Raw genomic sequence first — 22,793 nt, 5'->3', positions numbered from 1 at the left:
TCCCAGAGTGGGAGGGGAACGGTGTCGCCGACGTGCCATTCGAGATGTACGCGTACAGGGTGATGGAGAGGGACAAGAGCAACGCGTGTAGGGACAGGAGCTCTGACTCCGGCAGCGACGACAACTCATTGTGTGGAGATGACAGCGTCAGCGGCGGGTCCAGCACGACGACGACGGTGACGAACGCGTCGGCGTCGGCGTCGAGCCGGCCAATACTTGACCGGAGAGGTAGCACGAGGTCGTCAGCGCCGCGGCGCAAGGTGGCCATCGCCGCCACCAAGGCAGGCAAGTGTCGCAGCGGTATTGTTACTCGTCTAAAGCCTTCCAAGATTACAGCTAGCGCTCCATGTCCATGACGTGTGCATGGCCACCGCAGAAGTCGAGATCGATAGGCACTGTGAGGCCGCCGTCGCCACGCACTCGACCGCCTTTGCTCCGCTTCGCCGGCCGCCCCGCACTCGACGTCTTGCTCCGTTCCGCTGGCCGCAGCCGCCGCCTTGCTTCCCTGCCCAGAGAGCCCTAGAGAGAAGAGTAAGAGAGAGATGAGGAAGGGAGAGAGAGGAGGATGACGTGGATACGCTGACATGTGGGGTCCACGTGGGTCCCATGCTGACTCAGTCGCCATGTAGGCTAAAACCGGGGTCAAAACCGCCGAGGGATATTTTATGACCGGTTTTGATTAGTTAAGGGATGCGGGATATATGGTTTTACGGTTTGAGGACGATTCTGTATCTCGATGACAAGTTGAGAGACCTTGGGTGTACTTTTTCCAACACTAAATTATGGTGTCACACTGGGCTGTCGTGTGGGCTAGATTTGGGAAAGCATATCGTATCCACCAAGAAGAGGAAACAAACGGCGGCGACGGCGAGATCCGAGCTGGAGTAACAGAAAGGAAAAAGAAAAAAAAATCCACGGCCGTCACGGCGCGTATCCCGAAGCGGCGTATCCCCTCACCTCACCCGTCGCCTCGTCGTCCTCCTCCTACCTCACCTGCCTTCCTTGCCACTACCCACTACTATCCCCACCCGTGTCCCGCGCGCCACGCCACGCCACGCGCCCACGCCTCGCCTCGCCTCCTCCCCCCACCCCCCGACCAACCACCACCGCCTGAGCCGCCGCCGCCGCCGCCCGAGGCGCGACGGAATTCCCCCCCGTTCAATTGGACGCGTCGCGGTCGCGATCCGCCGATCGATCCTGCAGCCACTGCTGCCATGGGCGAGCCCGTGGTCCCCCCGCGCGCCCCCGCGGCCCACGCCGCGGTCGCGGCGCCGAAGCCGCCGGGAGATGCGGTGGCGGCGGAGGGCGAGGCTAGGGCGCCGCCGCGGCCGCCGCCTGCAGTGGCGGCGGGTGCGGGGGCGGGGGCGAGCGGGGGAGGGAGGCGGGTGTTCTCCGTGGAGCTACGGCCCGGGGAGACCACCATTGTGTCGTGGAGGAAGATGCTCAAGGAGGCTGACCTCGGAGCTGCCTTGCCGCCCCCGCCGCCGGCGGCGGCGGCACAGCCGGCGGTCGCCCCCCTCCCTGGACCATCTGGTGCGGTAGGGTTTCGTGCTCTCGTTACATGTTTTTTTGCCGATTTCTGTCTTCCGTGCCTATTCTGCGTGCAATTTTTCACCTGATCAAGCCTGAAAACCGCGGGGGATTTTGTGTGGGAGTTGGGAGGTCTGATTATGATTCTTCAATTAGCTAAATACGATTTTCAATTATCTATCATGGTGAGGCCAAATGCAGAGCCGAGCATAAGTTCGCAACAGAGAAACCGAGAAGTGACAGCAAAAGTTATTGAGATTTAACTTAAAGGAAAGCATCCATTAGCTGTTGCCGCCGCGAGCACCTTTGCAAATTGGAGGGTGAAAAGAATATGCTCCTCTGCTTCTTTTCTATAGCATCAAAATATATCATTTCTCAATGCCAGATTGCCCCTCACCATGTCTGCGGTCACCAGCTTTACCTTGATGTTGGGATTTCCCACTAGGTAACTAGGCTGCACCGATTTTGCATCCGCATTTCTTCTAACATCTTAAACTGGTAGTCTGGTACATTGGACACTTTAATAGTGGGAATTGAACCCTCAATCCCACAGTTATGAGCCTTGTTGGCTACTGCTGCTGTATTGATTACTGATCAATGGGAAATAATCTATCAGTGGGGGAAGAAGGTCAAGTTATGAAGACTTGTTTCTCAAAAACGATAAGATCTCAAGACTTGCTACTTATGTGACCATATGTAAGAACTACAAATGCCATGCAAACTTTGTTAAGCTTTTATTCTGTTGGTAGAATCAATATAGCAGGTCCGTTTTGATGACAAACCAGAATTATGGAAGGGGTTTACGCATACACTAGAAGTATGTGCATTGTCTTGCAATGATGCAACAATGATATATTAATTCCTCGAAATTGTCTGGTAAGATGATTAATGTAAACTGGAATACTATACAAGCAAGATGTGTCATTTGTAGGCAATAATTCCTATATTTTGTTGGAACTTGTATCAGACATTCTGATAGGTGGTGGTTGTGCTTACTCATTTGCAGGTGGTCATTACCCTTACCCATTTGTTGAATTAAATCAGCCTAACTTGTGGTTGTCTTCACATATGATTGCACAGATCAACTAGTTTTTTTTATTGAAATTGAAATAATGTACTGTATTTGAAATAATGGCCATTCCATCTTTTGAATCAGACACATCCTACAGAAAATGACTGCGCACAATCAAATCGGTTCAATTCAGTTATTGAGAAAATTGAGCGCCTTTACATGGTAAGAAACATATGGTGTTACTATCAGAGAGGAAATTCATTTTTACTTTCCATTATGCACACGAAAAGTGCTTACCTCTGTCTACATCCTTTTACTATGCCAGGGCAAAAATAGTAGTGATGAGGAAGACTTGGATGATGCGCCTGATGATGATCAGTATGACACAGAAGATTCGTTTATTGATGATGATGAATTGGTTAGCTTTTCAATTTAATTGATATAATAATGCTCTAATGTATTGTTAATAAAATGTTCTTTTTCATTGGCTCATCTGACCTAAACAGTGTTAATACTGACATTGTAGTGCTTTGAGTTAAGCTTGTTACTATTTGTTTTGCCATGCATTCTGCATATGTGCTACTATCCTGTTATATGTATCATAAATAACAGCCTTGACTTCTTGGCTACCATTCCATATGCCAAATTTGAAGAACAGCTGAGAATGGCATGCTCTTATAATCTTTCTTTTTTCATTGAGCTATTTTTCTAGTGTTAGGAAGAATGAGGGTTTATTATCTTGAATTCAATATGGTACTTCACTCAAGTTGCAACAAGAAAAACTGCTACTTTGTGCAAAACCAGAATGATCTATATGGCTGGAAGAACTTAACTACCGACACTAATTTATATGCAAACCAAATGTGAGCTTACATGCTTCTTGCTGCATATATCTAGCCTTGTTTAGAACATCTCAATGATTCTTTTTCTGTATCATTACCATTTGACATGCTGAGAATGATAGCCAGTGTTCTGATCACTCTGTTGTTTTTTATCCACAGGATGAATATTTTGAAGTTGACAATTTTGCAACCAAGCACAATGGTTATTTTGTGAACAAAGGAAAATTGGAACAAATGTAATTTTCCTAAAAACTCTTTAATTTGCAGCTATGGTGTTGGGCAAGTTATGCATAAAATAATCCCACCAAATGATTCTAGAAGGCATTGTGCGGTGTCATGACTAGCTATTCAGAATGATATCATGTGGGATGTTATAACATAATAACAGTAATCTTTGCATCAGTGCCAACATGCATTACATATCTGCTGTTATAGGATGACATAAATCTTGACATGCTTCCACCCACTTTTGCAGTGACTTTGATTCAGTACAGACTGTTGAACCAAAGAAACGAAGACGAAAAGACTCATCAAGTTCTTATATTGAGAATAACAAGGAATTTTCTCCAGGCTCTTCCTCATACATGGGCACGCCTTTAAGAGACTCTAAAAGAAGCACTCTCCAAACGGGGAAGAGTACTAGTAATGGTCACAAATCTGGAGCTAATGGAACATTTGAGTACCCTTATTCAGCATACCGAGACAAGGATGCTCCAGGACATCTTGGCCTCCAACAGAAAATAACTTCTAATGGGGCGAACCAAGATTTGTCAAAGAACATGCACCACAAAGAGAAATATAATGCTGGTCAATTTTCTGGTTTGCATGCTTCCAGTAACATCTATTCAACAGAAACAATGGTAAGAATCAAGGAAACTGGTATTGTGACTTGTGAGCATGGTGCAAACCATAGTTATCTTTTCATCCCCAAAGTACATAGCACTAATTTATTCAGCACAAAAGCATTACAACATAAGACATGGAAGTAAACAGAGAAAAACTGCCACACGCATATGCAGCATGTTTAGTAAGTGTCATGAAATGTGTTGTCTGTCAACTGCTATAATTCTGTCGAGACAATTATGCCCTAATTTATGGGACAATTGCTCAATATTCTATATTTGCATTTTCAGCACTTGGCCACAAAAATCCATACAGAAGGTTCAGGTACCAAGACCAAGGGTACCAGACTTGAGCGAGCTATCCGTGACCTCCAAAACATTGTCACTGAATGTGTGTATCTTATTATTAAACCTTATATATCATGGTGGATATATTTCTAAGCCCCTTTTGGAATTAACTTTGGCTTTTGTTGCGTGGAATCATCCTCACAGACAAACCACAGATTCTTGATGTACATGAGGCTGAGGCAAATTGCCAGGTAGCAGTTAAAAGAAGATTGCCACAAGAAGTAAAACAAAAACTTGCTAAGGTCGCAAGGTTATCGGTATGTTGTAGCACACCCTATTTTACCTTGTAGTGAAGTGCCTTTGTTTACTTACGGCCCACTTAGCAATGTTTCTAAGGCTAGAGTGTAACTGTGTCCGTTCAATATTTGTTAGATTTGAAACTTGATATAGAATGCATGTGTCGAGTCATGGTAATCGCTATGTTTATTAGGAGGGATTACAGAGATGCATTCATGCATTAACTTCCTATGCTGCTGCAGTAGATTATGTGAATAGAGAAGCTTGAAGAAGTACAACCTTTTGTTTTCTGTATTCCAATGCAAATGTTTTGTTCTAACTTTTTAATACAAGTACTGGCAAGTGGCAACTTGAACTTCTTAGGCAACATATGACAGCAGAATATTGACAAATGCAGGCAAATCAAGGAAAAATACCAGAACATGAGCTGATCAATCGCCTCATGGGCATAGTTGGCCACCTTGTGCACCGTAGGACACTGAAGGTGAGTAGAGGTAGTGATTAAATTCATGTCCAGTGTGGTAGGGGCTTATTACAATTATTGGTTTGATGTATACCTTTTATGCATGCATTATGATTATTTTCTTGTCCAATTACTTCCATGCATTTCATTTTTTTTAAAAGGATAGTATCTTTTGTTGCTTTTCCAATTCTGGGTCGTCTATTATCTCTGTCTGGAAATGATCTTTATTTCTTGAACATTGAAAAAAAAATCATAGGATGTTGTGATCTAATCATCCATTGATAAAGGTAGCCTGTAGATTCATTGAGATATTTAAACGAGTGCTAGTTAGGTAACAAGAGATAGACACTCTTTTTGTCCAGTTCTTTATGCATCGTTTTCGTAGGCCTTGGGCACCAGTACAAATATTCCACTCTTTTTATGTGGTTTCTTGAACTATTCTTATATTCTACAACTAAGTGGATTCTAGATTCCTGTTGGCATGCTGAAATCTTTTTTTTTTTTTTTTTTGGAGGGGGGGGGGTGTTGCATCTAAGGATTTGTTCTTGCCTTTGTTTGTGTTGACAGGCATGGGCTTTGTTACTCTTTAGTAAGCGTGGTAGAATAAATATATGTTGCATAGTGATCCTGTCAAATGAACATATATTCAAAAGACATACCAAGAGGCACCGGCAAAAAGAATCTCCTTGTGTTGTATGGTGACTTGGTGAGTTTTAAAGATTTTACTTACCAAATGTTTTTTGGCACAGAGAAACATGAAAGAAATGGTGCAATCAGGTTTATGTGCTAAACAAGAGAAGGCTGGGAAATTGCAACAAGTGAAAATGGAAATCTATGAAATGGTCAAAGCACGTCTAGCCACCAAACCTAAGGTGAAATAATTACCTTGTCAGTAAAGTGGTGTAATCTGCTTTATTTTCAGACACATTGCGTTTTGTTCCAGTCTTCATTCTTATGAAAAGCTTTGGTAGTAGGAACTCTTATATCTGTATGCTTTCAGGGTGCTGAACATAAGGTTGAATCTATAGATGGCTTTCAGGATCCTGTTACTCATGATGACAGAATGGCCTTGAGAGGAAAATCTGTCATGGATGCTGTATTGGAGGACAGGATCTGCGACCTGTATGATCTGTATGTTGAGGTATAGTCGTATTATCATGTTTACTTCAATGATAATTGCAATGCATAGCCAATTGCCCAATTGCTGTGCTGAAAGAACGACATCAGCAATAGAGACATTTTCTCTATTTTATTTTACCTTTTGTCTATTTTTAAGTGTATGTTGGTGAAAGGATATTTTTTTATTTCCCCCTTCAATAAGGAGGCCGCTAGAGTTGGTTTAGAACAGGAGTGTCTTGGATAAAGTCTTATCGTTTTGCTTTTTTACTTATTTTATATGTAGTATCGCTTGGAAGTTCAAAACCATGTATTTTTACAAATTGTGATTATGCTTACTAGCATGAGTAATGCATGCTTTTCAGGGTATGGATGAAGATAAGGGCCCTCAGAGTCGTAAGTTGTATCTAGAGGTACCATCCTGCCTCTTTTACCACACCTTTTTATTTCTGTGATTGCTAAAAAACTCCTCTACATTTATATGTGCCTTTAGTCTGATTGAGTGTTTCAACTTGAATCAATGGATTAGAAAATTCCAGCCTTCCCTTTCTGATTCACTACGCAGTCACACTCCTTAGACAGACTGTTGATCATGAACTTTATTTTCCTTAACTCACTTTTATATTTGTAAATTTGTAATGCCGACTTGCTTATGTATGTTGGGATAAGGGGCTAATTTTTGACCAGCAAACGAATTGCACTGGTATATTGTGTCAAGGATAGCACTTTGTTACTTAGTTTAAAGTGCCTGTAAGCAAAGCAACATAATTTGAGTTTGTATGATCCCTTAGCTTGTTTATATATCCAACTATCCAAGTTTGCTAAACAGCCTTAAGTTCCTTAAATATTTATTTAGCTATTCATAATTATCAAAGTAAATGTATACCCTGTTAATTTCTATAATGGATTTGTTTTCTTTCAGAAACTTTAAATTTTATCACCCGAGCATATGAATTTGGTATTTTGGTTGTGATCGTTCTCTTTGTGTACCGTACTGTGCTTTCAGTAAAAGCTGGGTGAAAGCCTTTCCTCTAAAATTTTTTTTGGGTATTTTGGTGATGTTCTGTTTCAAAGTGCATTTTTTGTACAACTTCTCCAGTTTTCCTAGCGAATGTGATTATACTTGTCCATAACGCTCATACAAATTACAATATCTTTGTTTCTGCACCAGCTTGCTAACTTATGGCCACATGGCGACATGGATAAAGTTGGAATTCGAGATGCCATTTCTAGATCTAAGGAGCGAAGGAATTTATTATATAGGCAGAGGAAGGTGAAAGATCTTCTCTTAAGGCGTGAATGCCATTTTAGCTTAACCATGTCTTTATTTTTAACCGTCATAATCATATGGAGTGAAGGAAAACAAGTGTACAATTCAGTAATGTAAATTTCCAAATTATCCTATTTTATAGTACCTCATTCAAACCAATCATGCCATTCAGGTCCGCAATGACCAGAGGATGAAGAGGAGAAGGCTGGCTGCTGCTGCCAAGTTGCGTGACAGCGACCCTGCCGCCCCACAATCTGCACAGTCCCTGCAAAATATGACAAGCACCCATACCATGTATCCTGTGGTTAACAATGGAAATAGTCAGAGTAGCAGAAGTGTCGACAAAGTTAATGAAATGAGCGTCGGTGCAGGATCGGATGGCAACAGGAGTTCTACCAGCATGAAGAAACGAAAAATAGACTCTGAAGATAGGCAAGTTAACCCACCGAAGGCTACTGCTGAACTTCATCATCATGGTATTGAAATACAGAAGCCGGCAAAGCGTGCAGATGAGGCAACAAAGGTCAGTAACCTTCCCCAGACGCTGCTTGCCATTCCAAGCAGCGACAGTCGCCCCAGCAGCAGCTAACGTCCTGATCGTGCTGGCATAGCTTTGGAGAACAAAATAAATCATCGGCAAAGGTCGTTGATAACCAATATAGTAGAACACACTAGCTAGGTGATTGCTACTGGGATGCTCTCGGAGCCTATTTGTTGGCTTCTGAGCAACCACTAATTCTTGAAGATCTTGTTTGATACTAAAAATAAGGTGTATTTATAAGAACCCTCTGTAACACAATGTCTAGCCGGTTTCGTTTTTACTGTTGCTGTTATATTCTGCACTTCACTCTGATAGCCTGCAACGTAGATAATTTCATCTTTAGATTGCCATTTTTCTTCCCCTCTTAGACTATAAATTGAGAAAAACCTAGCTCTGTACAATCTAGATCGTCAATATATCTCGGAAGCACTTTTTAGGTATGGATATATTCACAGAATAAAGTGTTGTGTGAATCATTCTGCTGTCAAATCTGGTCTCTTGATTTTTCTAGAGGCAAGTTATGCAATTTATGTACTACTTCCGTTTTTTAATAGACACCGTTGACTTTTTATCACATATTTAGACAATTTATGTAATTATATTTTCTTTTTTTAGTTGTTTTAAATAAGACGAATGATCAAACATGTGTTTAGAAAATCAACGGCGTCGTCTATTAAAAAACGAAGCGAGTAGTAACTTTTTTGTTAGTGATATAGCAATTTTTTTCCGTTTTATACCCCGTCCTTTCTATAAAAAACAACTAAGTACGAAGTACCAATTCGTAGTTGGAATGTCCTCCATCCGTCTCATTTTTTTATCCAATTTTGGTCGTTTGTGTTATTTGAAATTCTTTTATGATTAATATTTTTATTGTTATTAGATGATAAAACATAAATAATACTTTATGCGTGGCTTATGTTTTTATTTTTTAAAAAAAAATTAAATAAAACGGACGATTAAAGTTGGAAACAGAAACTCATGGCTGCGCTTAAAATGAGATAGATTGAGTACGTAATTCGCACGGGGCCTTTTTCTTGGAATAAGTTCATCTGCGGTCCCTTAACTTTACGTCGAGTTTTGTTGACGTCCCTTATCTCCAATATTAGAAATCTCCACCCTAAACTATACAAAACCGTACAATTTCGATCCCATGGCAGTATGGATCCTTGATTTCGCTGATGTGGCATCATAGTCAGAAAAAAAGAAAGTGCGTGGGGCCCACATGTCGAAGCCCTCTCCTCTTTTCTTCCCAAGCCGGCGTTGGCACAGCCTCTGGCGCTCCCTCGGTGTAGAGCGCCGCGGCCACTGGCGACTTGCAATGGAGCATCAGCTTTCGGGGAAATTGGGGAGGAGGACAGCCATCGCCGAAGCGTTCGTGGCCATACTTCTTCTGGGGCCATTCCCAACCCAACCACAACGCGGCAAAGAGGCAGCCTGTGGGGGAGGCGAAGGCATGAGAGGGAGGGAGAGGAGGCCAGCAAGTTCGGGAGGGAGGGGGAGGCAATTGTTGAGCCCGTCCGAGCTCACCCAGCCTGCGTGCGCCGGAGGTAGACGGCGACCAAGAAACCATCTCCTCCTTTGCCAATTCCCCTTCTCTCGCTGGTGATGCCATTCCTAGCATCGTCGACCACCTGCGGGGCACAGCGGTGGTGGCGGCCGAGAACGGGGGAGCTCCCTGTCCATCCACTGTCTTCCACTTTGCCTAGCTCGCGTCCCGCCTCGAGCCTTCATAGAGGCTGAGACGGACCTCGACTTCAGGAGGCTCGTTGATGAAGGGGAGGACCACGATGAGGACGTGCTCCAGAAGCTCGTCCCGGACATCCGCTGTGATAGCTCCCCACGCCCGTCATGGCGGTGCAAGTGACAGAGTTCTTCGGTCATCGGTGGAAGCTCCGGTGGTGGGGACGTTGCGGTTGGGGTGGCCGTGCACCACGCCGCACCTACAGCAGACAGCCGCGGCTTGTGGCGATTCTTGGAGATGTGGTCTGCCGCCATGCTCGCCCCCGCTACTAGGCCCGCCGCTGCGCTCGCTTGCCGCTGCTCCACCAGCTGTTCGCTCTGCCCGCAGCCCACCGCCGCTCCGCCCGCCACCCACTGACCGCTGGCGTGCTCGCCTGCCACTGGCCTCCCAGTCCCGCCGACTGCCCGCCGGCTTCCCTCTTTGAACTCTGAAGAAGAGAAGAGATGAAAGAGAAGAAAAGAGAAGAAAAAGAGATGCGTGGATCCCACTCTTTTCTTATCACTTATATGGGTCTCATATATATTTTTTATTTTTTATTTTGCTGACTTGGATGCCACGTCAGCGAAACCAGAGATCTATACTGCTATGGACCTAAATTACACGATTTTGTATAATTTAGGGGTGAAGATTTATGGACCTAGTTAGAGATTAGGGACCTCAAAGAGACTCGACGTAGAGTCGAGGGACAGCTTGTGAACTTATTTTTTTTTTTGCTGCGCTTGGTGTTCTCTCCTCTCGCTACCATGTTGGCCCACACATCACAAGTCAACCTCCCTTCCTCGGCCCACTTGGCGAGTTGCTCCTTCCCGTGCTCCGCCGGCCGTATAGTCAAAACCAACGAGTCCCCGACGCCGGCGAGCTCCCCGGCCGAGCATAAGAGGCGGCCATGGCGGCGGGCACCGCATCGCCACCGCCGGACGCGGAGCCTCCCGAGTGCCCGGTGTGCCTCTCCCCCTTCGACGCCGCCTCCGCCGCGCCGCGGGTCCTCCCGTGCGGCCACTCCCTCTGCGGCCCCTGCATCGCCTCCCTCCCGCCGGCCTCCGCCTCCGCCTCCGCCTCCGCCGCCTCGCTCCGCTGCCCTCTCTGCTCCCAGTGCGTCCCTTTCTCCCGCGCTCTCGGGCCCTCCTCCCTCCCCAAAAACCTCGCCCTCATCTCCCTCCTCCCCTCGCCCCCAAACCCCTCTCGTTCTCGCACCGCCGCCGCGGCGCCGCCGCCTCCTCATGTCCCGCTCCACGCGGACCACTCGCGTCTCCTCTCCCGCTTCCGCCACGCCGTCCTCCCGGAGTCCGCTTCGCCGCTCCACTCGCCCGCTCCCGCCGCGGGCCTCGCCATCGGGTCCTTCGCTTCCGACCTCGGCGCCCCGTGGTTCTGCCCGCGTGGCCACCCCGTAAGCCTCCTCCCGATCGAAACCCCCGCCGCCGCCGCCAAGCAGGAGTCCCCGTTGTACTACCGGCCCAGCCACGCGGCGCGGGTGGCCGCCGCGATCGATGCGCTGAGCGCCGCGGCGAGGGATGAAGTGATCGATTTGGTGGCCGTCTCGTCGCGGTTGGCGCGGCGGGTTTGCAGGGTTTACGGCTTCTGGATGGGCCCCGAGGCGGCTCCGCTGTGGCTGCTCTCCGAGCGGCATTCCCGCGGAGTCTCCTGCTTGTTGGAGGAGAGGAGCCGACGAGAGGAGACGGTGGCTCTGATCAGAAATGTCGGAATGGAGGTCTGTGAAGCGTTCATGGGATTGCACGGAGAGGGGCTGGTACTGGGGTGCATAGGGCTAGGATGCTTCTGCCTCGATCGCTTTGGACACTGCCTGCTCGACCTGAATCAGGTTTTGGCCTTGTGCCACGGGGTTCGGGTAGGGGTTTGCTCATCCAAGTCTAAGGCCTTCATGGCTCCTGAGGTGGCAGAGGTGGTGCATGACAAGTTGCAGATAAAGGATCATGATTTCAGTGGCTTGTTAGGGCCTAGTTCAGATGCTTGGTTGCTTGGTTGTTTATTGGTGGCACTTGTAACTGGGGATGAGCAGCTTGCAGCAGGATGGAGTACTGAGGGGTCATACGATGATTGGAAGAATGAAGTGCTTACGAAGGTTGATGCTTCATTGGTTGGCACACATATGGAACCATGGTCTGCAACCATAGTGTCATGTTTGAACTATGATCCAGAAGGCCGTCCAGAAATTGCTGATGTCTGGAAATGTATTAACGGCTCATTGATGAATTCCGACATTGAAGCTTTGATTCCTAATGTTGATCTTGCAGCTCGAAAGAGTTTTATGTGTTTGCTCCTTGGGGAGTTGTCCTCAATGTGCTCTAACCTTGGTGCTGTTGAGTCAGATGATACAATGCATCTTTCTCAGGATTTGGATGACAAACATTCAACTCCAGATGATGCAAGCAGTGGTGGTATTATAAACAACGAAGAAGTTGGTGCAGCTGGAATGGATGGGCCAAAATGTGGACTGTACAATTCTTCAACTCTGCTTGCTCACCGTGACTGTATTACGGGATTAGCCATTGGAGGTATAACATATTGGAGTATTTACAACTTTAATTATTTAAGGCATATATAGTGCAAACCAGCAACTAAGTTCTACATTGAAACTATTGATTTGGACACCATTGCTATCTGGATAGTTTTAAAACGAAATATTAATGTCATCTACCTAGTGTTTAGATCCTTTGACAATTTCATGTTCAACATTAATGTGTGTTATGAGATACATATGAACATGCAAAAAGGAGAAGATTTTGAATAACTCTGTTTTCGTTTTGTTTCATTTCATTCTAGTTTATCATTTATCATAGGTTTCTCATGTCAAACTTGTCAATGAAGGTAACATAAATTATAACTTGGAGGTTTTTATGTTAATTTGATGTTAAGTAAATGTTTTGAAATCTTGCAGGTAACCGTTAGTTTGCACTAGATTTTTGATTTCATTGTTGGCGTCCTTGCTAGAGTATCCGATTCTTTCATCTGTGGTGTTATTCTATGGTCATGACACATCTTATTATGCTAGTGGATATTTTTAATGTTATGCACTTAACAAGAACTGCCACTCAAGGACTTCCCAATAATAGATCTTCATTGACTGCAGGAGGCTTTTTGTTTAGCTCTTCTTACGACAAGACAATCAATGTATGGTCACTGCAGGTATCTTCTCTCCTCTTCTCTTTCTTGTCAGTTCTGTTAGTATCATTTCTATCTCCTCTTTAGTTTTCCGTGGCTCATTTTTCTGACTTCTATTGGTCCTTGGGTTCTTTCTACAGGACTTCTCTCATAAACAAAGTTTGAAGGGCCATGAACACAAAATCACAGCAATTGTTGTTGTTGACAATGATAATCAGTCACTTTGTATAAGTGGAGACAGTGGTAGTGGAATATTTGTCTGGTGTGTTGATCCTTCACTCAGTAATGAACCATTGAATAAGTGGTATGAAAGTAATGATTGGATTTATCGAGGTGTTCACTGTTTGGCTGTTTCTGGAACTGGTTATCTTTACACTGGTAGTAGAGACAAATCTATTAAGGCTTGGTCTCTAGAGGTAAAGATGCTAATCCAATTTGCTTTATTAATTAGCATACAGGGATTATAATAATGTTGGTGTTTGGACTAAAATTTAACATTAGAGTACAGTTTGCCCTGGAAGTTGATTCCAGAATGTTTCCCTCCTATTATCTTGATAACAAGTCTGATTTGGTCATTCATATGGTTAAGGGGTTCATATCCATTTATCTTAATTTTAGCATGTTATGTGAAGTTAATTCTCTATCCCCCTTTTTCAGGATTATTCACTACGCTGCACAATGACAGGTCACAAATCAACTGTTTCTTGCCTTGCGGTTGCCTGTGGTATTCTTTACAGTGGAAGTTGGGATGGTTCTATTAGATCATGGTGGCTCACTGATCACAGCCCGCTGTCTGTACTGGAAGATGGTACACCAGGAAGCATTACTCCTGTGCTGTCAATTTCAACAGAACTCGATTTTGTTGTTGCATCATATGAAAATGGCTGTTTGAAGGTTTCCCTATACCTCAATCATGACTTATAATGTGAAATGTGTATATTCTGGTCACGTTGTGTTATAATTTTAATTGCAGTCAATGTGGTTTGTGCGTAAGCTAAATCATGGCATTTTTATTTTTGTCAATCAGATCTGGAAGGATGATGTCCTAGTAAAGTCAGAGAAACTTCAAAACGGTGCTATATATGCTGCTAAATTGAATGACAAGTGGCTCTATGCTGGTGGATGGGATAAAGTTGTAAATATTCAGGTCTGTTTAGTTGCTTTGTTCATATGAACTATAAAACATAAGCATGCATTTTCTAAAACATAAGTGCTCTATATCTAACATGTATTGATTACCTTGCATTTTTCTTGGGTTAATTATGTTAGGAGTTATTGGAAGATGATTCAGAGGTGGAAATCAGAGATGTTGCTACCTTTACTTGTGATTCAATTATAACTTCAATACTGTACTGGGATGGAAGGCTGATAGTTGGACTTTCTAACAGGGAGATTAAGGTATGTATACCTCTTTTTGTTTGTTGTCTACTTTATTAGTAAGCTTGTAGACAACTTCTGAGTTCCGTTTATGTGATGATGTTTGGGATTATAGTTCTACCTTAATTTATCTTTGGTTAAATAACTTATTGTCTTGCAATACCTTTTGTTGCTAGAATCGCCACCCGCCAATTACCCACAATTATTACCCCTGTACCATGCTAGCTAGTATAATTTGTCCTCTGGGGAAACAGCTCTTTTTATTTCTCATCCAACCTGTCAAAATAACCCAAGGGGTTGGTTCCTAGAAAAGAAATGCTCAGTGATAATATTGACACATCTCCCCCTCACAATTCATGTTTCTACGTGGAAGACTTCATCCTTTATCTGATTCTATTACACAAGAATTAAATAAACATAGTACTGTACTTAAACCACTAAAAGCTAATGCAGGTTCATATTTTACCAGGTTTTCTACAAGGCATCTTAACTCTAAATCAGGATTATTAATCATTTGTCACTCCATCTTGTATATATTGTGAATAGCACACTGTATAGTCGAATTGATAACGAAAGACTGATAGGACCATGTAATTAGAATTTGAATGCTGCTTTTGGTGAATGATGATAAACCTGTATGGTAAAGTTTGAGTGCAACTGCACAATAGGGTAAGGTTTTTTGTAACAGTAGTATCATATAGAAACCATCGAAGTCGTAGCTCATATCAATTTGTTTCTTCTACTAGAAAAATCATGGAATTTGTTCTTCAATCCCATTTTACTTCAAGAAAATTGATAACCTCATAGTGATTCTTGATCACTTGCCACTCTAGTAAATTGAACATTTCTCGCTTTTGCCTATGTTATTTTTTTATTTATTTTTGCTGAATATGACACTTCTAGGGCCCCTTTAAATCAAAGGATTTATATAGGAATTTCATAGGATTCAAATATTATAGAAAATTTTCCTATTTGGCCATTTGATTAAAAAGGATTGAAGCTTTTCAAATCCTATGAAATTTCTATGGAATGATACATTGTATGTAGATTTTGAAGGAAACTTATCAAGAGCTCCAACCTCGTGGAAAATTTCCTTTAAGTCTATCTCTCTCATTCGATTCATGCGTTTTTCCTGCTGTACAATCAAACGATCCTTCTTGTGTTTTTACTGTGTTTTGCAATCCTCTGTTTTACACTCCAATTTCTATCAGAATCATGTGTTTTTCTAATTTCTCTGTTTTTTCAACCCTGCGAATCAAAGGGGCCCTTATTCCCATATTGCCCTACTATTCTTCTCCCCTGGGGGTGGAAAGAAAAGCTTCAAGCTTATGGCTTGGATAAGCTCAAACTTGTAGTACAATGAGCCGAGCCGAGCTAGGTTTTTAGCTTGTTAGCTCATGAGCTATTCATTTAGCTTGATAGTATAGAAGGTCATGATATCTTTTTATACTTGGTGCTTATTGACTAGTATTTAGTCATTTAATTACATCCAAACTAGTATTTAGTGAGTTCTTTACGATTTAGTGTTTTTTTTTATGTTAACGTATGATAATTTGGTAGACTTTTTAAAAGAAGAGATAATAGCTCATTAATGAGCCGAGTTAGGCTTTTAGCTTGGTAAAGTTAACAAGCCGAGGCGAACCGAGCTGGTCGACCCTCTTTCTCCCCTCCCTTCCATATCCCTTCCCCACAGCTGCGGCAAGGCCAGGCGAGTTCGTCGGTGAGCCGCCGACGCTGCAGGCTGCAGCCACTGTCCTTTCCTAGCCAACCTCCACGGTGAGGACCCCGCCGGCCGCCGGCATCCACCTGAGCTAACCTCCAACATCTGATACCATCACTCCCCAGCCCCCACCATCGCCAACTCCATATGCTTCTGGCACTAGCCTGCATGGATGGGTAGATGGTAACGTCACCGTTGTCTCTGTCCTCTATTGCCTCGGGTGATGCAACCTACGACATGTACAGCTCGAAAAATCCTCATTAGAAGTTCATCACTAGAGTCCACGCCTTTCTGCATCAACGTAGCCTGCTGCTACTTCATCTTTGCCACGATGATGGCCCCCGTCGGCGGTACCAGTGGCCGACGCTGATCGATGCTGAGAGGGATTTGCGGGAGACATGGACGGTCGGTCATGCCAAAGCATCTATCCTTCGTCTCAGTCGCGCGCCCATTGGTAGTTAGTAAGTTGCAGGATAGAATTTAATGGTCAATAATTCAGAGTAAAAGTGCCAATTAGCTTGCGGGAGTAGCACTGGCGAAAGCTTCTTGGCAAGTGGGAAATGATCGAGAGCCACTGTGAATTTTCCATATATTCCCTTAAGCAGTGCTGCTTTGTGATAACCGTAGTAAGCGGTGCGCTGCTTTCTGATCTGTGTTGTATTGTTGGAGCTCGATTATTATACTTCAGCATAATGCCTTTTTGTAGGACGTAATGATGCTCGGATCACTTAGAGCATCACCAACTCATGCCCAAAAACAATATCTCCAAAATTCTGCCTTTATGATTCTTAAAAAAAGTTTTAGGTGTAAATAAATTTCTCTCTAAGAAATATCTAAAAATTAAACTACTAACATAAATAAAAGGGTAATTTTGGCTACATGACACTCAAAATTTGTGTAATTTATCAGTAGACATCGCAAAAACATATTACGACTGAAAGGTGCTAAAAAAATGTAATTTGCTTTGATGACACTTTTGGCTCAATTTTTTTAGAGATGAATTCTTAAGAAACATGAAAACACCTTAGGACCACGTGCTTCAAACATGACGTTAGGTGAAAATTTATGTAGCTCTAAATTTGTAATTGCCCTAAGTACATCGTTAGCATGCATCATATTTCATATTCACTCTAACCTCAGTTCAGAAGCTTTTGGCTCCAGGGGCATTCTCGTCTTTTTAAGAATTTCTCTCTTCAATTGAGTCGAAAGTGTTATCCAACAAATTATCAGTTTTTTATGGTGTCTTTCAGCCGTAACACGTTTTTGCGATGTCTACTAGCAAATTACACAAAATTTGGATGTCCAGTAGCAGAATTTGTCAAATAGAAATCGCTCCCCACCTCTCATGTGCGATCCCTCCCTCTCCTGTAGAGTGATCCTCAACGCGTTGGGAAACTAACTAGGGGATTGTTGGAGGCAATTTTATTTTCTAAAAAAAACTAAAATTTCAAGATTGGAAGGCACTTAAAGAATCACCAACATATGCCCAACATGACTTCTAATCCCAAAACTTAGGGTTTTTTTTTTTACTATTTAGCTTCCTAAATATTGGAACCTCATTCCCTGTTCTTGTCACTCTCCACTAGTAAGGGGGCGTGTCGGCAGACATGCAGAGAGAGCTACTTGTGGAGAGGGATCGCCCTGGCAGGTGAGCGATTAGCAGGAGGAGGTGGAGAGGCGAGGGATTGCCCTGGCAGGTGAGTGATCAGCAGGAGGAGGTGGAGAGGCGATATCCGTTTATTTTTCTGTTGGTAGGTAGACCCACTTTTTACTATAGGGAGTTAAATTTTAGATCTTTTTCGAGGGAGGAATCTATTCACACCCAAAAATTTTATTAGGAATCATAAAAGCAAAATTTTAAGGATATATTTTAGCTATTTGTTGGTCATGCTCTTATATCCAAAAACTCACTCCCTATGTCCTTATTCCAAAGATTCTCTCCGTGTAGCTTCACTATCTGATGGGCTCCCTATATCTCACTCTCTATCCTATTTCACTGATAGATGAACCCTAATCATCGTCTCTTTTTTGAACCAAGGGCACTCCCTATAATTAGGGAAGATGGATGCTTTTGGTGTTTGATAAATATAGGGAGTAGTTTTGGCATCCTGTTGGAGGTGGTTTGGCACCTTAGGCCCTTTTTGTTTTGGCTTATATGCCAGCTTATGAGCCGAAAAGTCTAAGCCTAAACAAAGATAACTTTTTTGTTTGACTTTTTTAAAGTCATAAGCCACTCTTACACTATTAAGCCAAAAGCTAGGTTGGAGAAAATTTTTTTTGGCTTATGTGTGGTAGAGGTATGACTCCACCATTAAACTTAAAACTTTAAATCCATTGACTTATAAATCAAGCCAAAAAGCTGACTTAAAAGCACAAGACAAAAAGCCTAAGCCTAAACAAAGAGGCCCTTAAAATCCTTAAGCTGACTTAAAAGCACAAGACAAAAAGCCTAAGCCTAAACAAAGAGGCCCTTAAAATCCTTAAGGTTGACTGTTAGGAGTTATATATAGGGCTTCTTCGGGAGATGCTCTACTAAATGACACTCCAGGTGCTGTTGTGGGATATTTGTGTGTATAGTGCAGTGTAAAATTGCAATATATTGATCTAATAAGACTAATCCCATAGAAAAGAATGCTTATGCTAGCTAGAAAGATCATGTGCTAATTTGAATTGTTTAAGCATCATCAAATTGTTTCAACCGTAAGTGGTGATGTGGTCTTTTTTGGTGGCTTCTTTATAGCAATAACTACACTAAGTGAGTTCTAATAATATAGATATACATATTATATAACCTTCATGCTTCTTAAAGCATTGCCTTTGTCATCGCTTTAGCATCTAAGTACCGCGATGGGCTAGAGCGTCACAACCGTCTAGACTTTTACGTCCCATGTGTGTGTCTTTTGTTCAAAACCATATAAAATCGAGGGGTGGGCCACGAATGTTGAGGTTGCCCAAATGGGTCACCTTGCTTCGCTTTTTCGTCTTAAGAACTAGTTGATATCCCGCGCTTTACTGTGGGATATGTGAATGAATATATGTTATACACTATAGAAATGGTAGATGTATATGTTTAAATAATGTGAAATGATGCGGAGATAATGATTTTACATTGCTTGCATATTGAGTTCTAAAAATATAACAAAATTGTAAATGATATGTTATGTTTGCATGATATTTAAAATATTTTAAATAATAATTATTAGTGGGTGATGATGATGTGGCACACTTGTATGTTGAAGTTTAGGAGGTAATGTTCATCAACTTTATAGTAAAATAAGATACTGGTAATGGTAGAGATGAACAAGGTAGCAAATCATCTTAACTGATATTTTGGATACAAGAGTGATCGCTACTGTGTCTTCACATTGCAATGATAGAGCAAACGAATCCGGTTCATCATCATTACACAAAAGAAAGCAACCGGTTCATATATGTTTCTGTGAAGATCTGAAATAGCTTTACAGGATATCTATGCTTAGGCAAATAAGGTAAGCCGCGGGCCACGATCCTTAGAGTGGTTTCAACTGGACCAGTATAAATAGCAACATTTGCAACTTGCAAGCGAGACAAGTCTGCTCGGCCTAACCTGGGCCATCCGTAGCCGGAATCAGATCCTGGTGTCTACTCGTCTTTTTCTGCGTTCTCAATTAGAGATAGGGGTAAAAATGGTCACGGAAATTTCAGACTGATCGACGCTTGTTTCTGATATTTTTACCAGCTGAGCAATGTGAAAATGGTTATTTGTTTCCGAATTTTATCGTATTCTTACGGTAATTGTCATTTTTATACTACAGTAATTATCTTATTTTTGAATACAGTAATATTTATGATCTATTTCTTTATTTGACCCATAGTTTACAGACCCATCAACTCATCAACCAAAGCCTAACTTGAGGACAAGGTTAAAATGGAAAAAAAACTTGTAATTTACATGGTGTAACCTTGAATTTATTTCATCATATTATTTATGCAAAGTTAAATGTGAGATTCTGTAGTTCAATGTTTCCGACATTTATTACTAGTTTTTGATCGATACACATGTATAAGTCTAGTTTCCGGTTTTTCGATACCGTTTTCATTTCTAGCTTTATTGTTTTCAATTTCGTTTCCTAGAAAAAATGATTATGAAAATGGTTGAAGGTCCCTATATATGGTTGCAACATCTGCGAGCAAAGGCTAGAGGGGTTGCTGCAGAGATGGCAAGCACTAAGGGGGAGATGGTGGCAACCAATGTTCAAGCAATGTAGATGGAGAATGGCCTTGGCAGCAATGACACGCTTGTCGACAATAAGGGTTGTCTTCATCGGTCATCTGCTACACTTTCTGCTCCACCTCCATATCGTACACATCTTCTGATTGTTATCACTGGTCTTGATGAAGAAATGAGGGGACCTCGGCGGAAGAAAAGAAGGGTCATGATGATTGATTTCCTTCCTTGTTTTTCGTATTGGTTAACTATCACGACCATCTAGGGTTGGTAGTCATTGCTCGCCACCGGGAGAGAGAGAGAGAGCCACCACGCACCACTAGAGAAAAATTTGGACGTGAGAGAGAGAGAGAGATGGGCTATATATGTGTTGCTCTTGTTGGACCCAACCAATCTAATTCCACAAGGGATTGGGGAGGGGTAGGTTGATCATTTCACGTATCCTAGTTGTGGAAAAGGTGAAAATATATTAAAATGGACTTAAAAACCTCAACAAATAATATGAAGTCAATGTTGAGAGTGACATTTTAAAGTGCATAATATTGGGAGAGTGGCATTATATCGAAGCCTATCGAATGAGTTGGCATCTATTAGTTTTCTGTTCGCTCCCCTCCCCTTTTGAGCCCAATAGTTTATGCAACGGTTTTTAGTGCTGCTACGTTCCCTCCAATGGCCCTCGACAATGTGCTACTCCAAATTGTTTGATGTAGCTTGCCCCTTCAAGGACCTTACCGCCTCCTTCGGTCGTAGTACAAAGAGGCTTAGGTGCATAAGTGAACCACTTTATCTAGGCCATCAGCATAAGTGCTAGACTTGGATCAACAGCACACAAGAAATTGAGATGGAGTCAAATGGAGGTATGCGTGGTTGGGGTCAAGAAGAAAGAAAAATGACCTCACTATCATGTTTGTATCCTTTTTTTTTTCTTTTGGGGTCCAAACTTTTGTATCCTTGTGAGCATCTTTGGATGTCTATCATCATGTTAAGGGTAGGGGTAGAGCTTCCATGCTACCGAACTCCTCAAAAGTCCTTAGATAATCGTAGAGATTAGACTACAACTGCTTCTAAAGGAAAATTGGCACCTGATCCAACCCTTCTAGTTCTGTGGTCAAGCTCGCTACTAATTGAGATTGGTGATCATTATGTAAAAAAAATTGTTATCACAGTTTGTACGTGACCATAAGCTTTTACGTCAGAATATCTTTGTTTATTTTCAAATGAGACAGGAGGGATATCTCTTTTCATTAGAGTAAAGAGACAAATTATAAAGGCCGCTGCCACAAGCACTAGCAGGGTTTGCGTTAGTAAGAAATCTCTAAGCTTTCCTTGCCTCAAGCAGAAACCATGGTCTGGCCTTCTCCTTTATTTTCGCTACTGAGACAAGGGGTGTGGTGGCGATGTGCTGGAAGACGTGAGCATTCCTCTCCTTCCATATTTCCAAGCGACCAAGATGATTAGCGAGTTTATCAGCTTCTTCGGGCCAGAGTTCCCGGGGTTTATGCAACCATCGTCCACATTAATTTCTCCGGTCAGAATATTTTCCTGGCCGCGACAAAAATATGGTCTTTCAAAAACACTGATTCTAGTCCCAGTTTATAATATATTAGCCGCTAAACATCATTTTCAGTCTTTCGAGTACAGCAAAAACATCCAGCGTGCTCCAAAACACAAATTATGCGCAATTGGTTTCTAACCCGATGACAAATGTACCTGCGCAACATGGAGGCCCAGGGGATTCGAATCCCCACAGCTAGCCGCCCCAAAGATAATCATAGCTCCCCCCTTGTCTCGTTTGTGTTGGCTCCCGTCCAAAAAGAATTCCTAAACGCTGTTCATCGTAGGACGGGAACTGGATCGGAGAAGAGGGTTTAACAACGGGCGGCGCGCGACCAACGTACGACATCGTAGGATGGCGGCACAGTGTCCTCAACAGTTAACCGGTGCCGCACCGGCCGGGGCCCTTCCAAAAGGGCAGCAGCAGGGTGCAGTAGCAGTAGCCTCGATGGCTGGGAGCGCGACGCGCGTGCGTCTACTGCTCGAGAGAACTGTGGCCGTATCGCCATGTCCCGGGCTGGGTTCGTGCACCCACCAGACAGATTTTGCGTCCATGTGACGCTGCCATAATTAATTAGTACATATCCACAGTAAATACTAGTACTCACATTTTATAAAAATGTGCATATAAAATTATATAAGTAAAGTATTTTTTGTATTTTAGGACGAGGACAATATATATATATATATATATATATATATATATATATATATATATATATATATATATATATATATATATATAGTATCCGATTATCCAGCTACCAAGGCTGTTCATTCCTGGTTTGGCCATTGAAAATCGTTGAGGTAAAGCGTCAGGGTTCAATCTTTTGTTTTTGGCGTTTGTATCAGAAGAGTGCTAATATACCAAAA

At 42.7% G+C, this 22,793-nt stretch overlaps 2 protein-coding genes across 5 annotated transcripts; both read left to right on the top strand.

Moving 5' to 3' along the window:
• Positions 1–876: 876 nt before the first annotated feature.
• LOC4338838 (ubinuclein-1) lies at positions 877–8,507 on the top strand. The gene is made up of 13 exons (XM_015785202.3): positions 877–1,538; positions 2,687–2,764; positions 2,868–2,960; positions 3,544–3,620; positions 3,860–4,244; positions 4,518–4,617; positions 4,719–4,831; positions 5,209–5,295; positions 6,024–6,146; positions 6,275–6,415; positions 6,756–6,803; positions 7,562–7,663; positions 7,833–8,507. Exons 1-13 carry the CDS (start codon positions 1,215–1,217, stop codon positions 8,247–8,249), a joined length of 2,088 nt encoding a protein of 695 aa, XP_015640688.1. The 5' UTR covers positions 877–1,214; the 3' UTR covers positions 8,250–8,507.
• Positions 8,508–10,740: 2,233 nt separating this feature from the next.
• LOC9267502 (uncharacterized) lies at positions 10,741–21,584 on the top strand. Of its 4 annotated transcripts, none has more exons than XR_001546278.3 (7): positions 10,741–12,455; positions 13,031–13,086; positions 13,203–13,478; positions 13,720–13,870; positions 14,090–14,209; positions 14,332–14,460; positions 14,909–15,243. XR_001546278.3 is itself a non-coding variant. In XM_015785079.3 (7 exons), the coding sequence occupies exons 1-7, from the start codon at positions 10,829–10,831 to the stop codon at positions 20,513–20,515; spliced, it is 2,661 nt and encodes an 886-aa protein (XP_015640565.1). In that variant the 5' UTR covers positions 10,741–10,828; the 3' UTR covers positions 20,516–21,584. The 4 variants fall into 4 exon arrangements, 2 of the variants coding, with proteins under 2 accessions (XP_015640565.1, XP_015640567.1); XR_010741430.1 differs by having other exon boundaries at positions 13,720–13,994; XM_015785079.3 differs by lacking the exon at positions 14,909–15,243 and adding an exon at positions 20,300–21,584 and having other exon boundaries at positions 13,720–13,956.
• Positions 21,585–22,793: the final 1,209 nt, after the last annotated feature.

The sequence above is a fragment of the Oryza sativa genome, chromosome 5, assembly GCF_034140825.1.
Source record: "Oryza sativa Japonica Group chromosome 5, ASM3414082v1".
NCBI lineage: Eukaryota > Viridiplantae > Streptophyta > Magnoliopsida > Poales > Poaceae > Oryza > Oryza sativa.
The sequence above is the reverse complement of the archived record's forward strand: the minus strand, read 5'-3'. Positions and strand labels throughout refer to the sequence as shown.

Bases quoted from the DNA above. Each gene is read 5' to 3' on its own strand.
- LOC4338838 (XM_015785202.3), top strand. From the start codon at position 1,215: ATGGGCGAGCCCGTGGTCCCCCCGCGCGCCCCCGCGGCCCACGCCGCG. The intron at 4,832-5,208 runs GTATGTTGTAGC...TGACAAATGCAG, and splicing joins CTAAGGTCGCAAGGTTATCG to GCAAATCAAGGAAAAATACC. The intron at 7,664-7,832 runs GTGAAAGATCTT...CATGCCATTCAG, and splicing joins TATTATATAGGCAGAGGAAG to GTCCGCAATGACCAGAGGAT.
- LOC9267502 (XM_015785079.3), top strand. From the start codon at position 10,829: ATGGCGGCGGGCACCGCATCGCCACCGCCGGACGCGGAGCCTCCCGAG. The intron at 12,456-13,030 runs GTATAACATATT...CATTGACTGCAG, and splicing joins TACGGGATTAGCCATTGGAG to GAGGCTTTTTGTTTAGCTCT. The intron at 14,210-14,331 runs GTCTGTTTAGTT...TAATTATGTTAG, and splicing joins ATAAAGTTGTAAATATTCAG to GAGTTATTGGAAGATGATTC.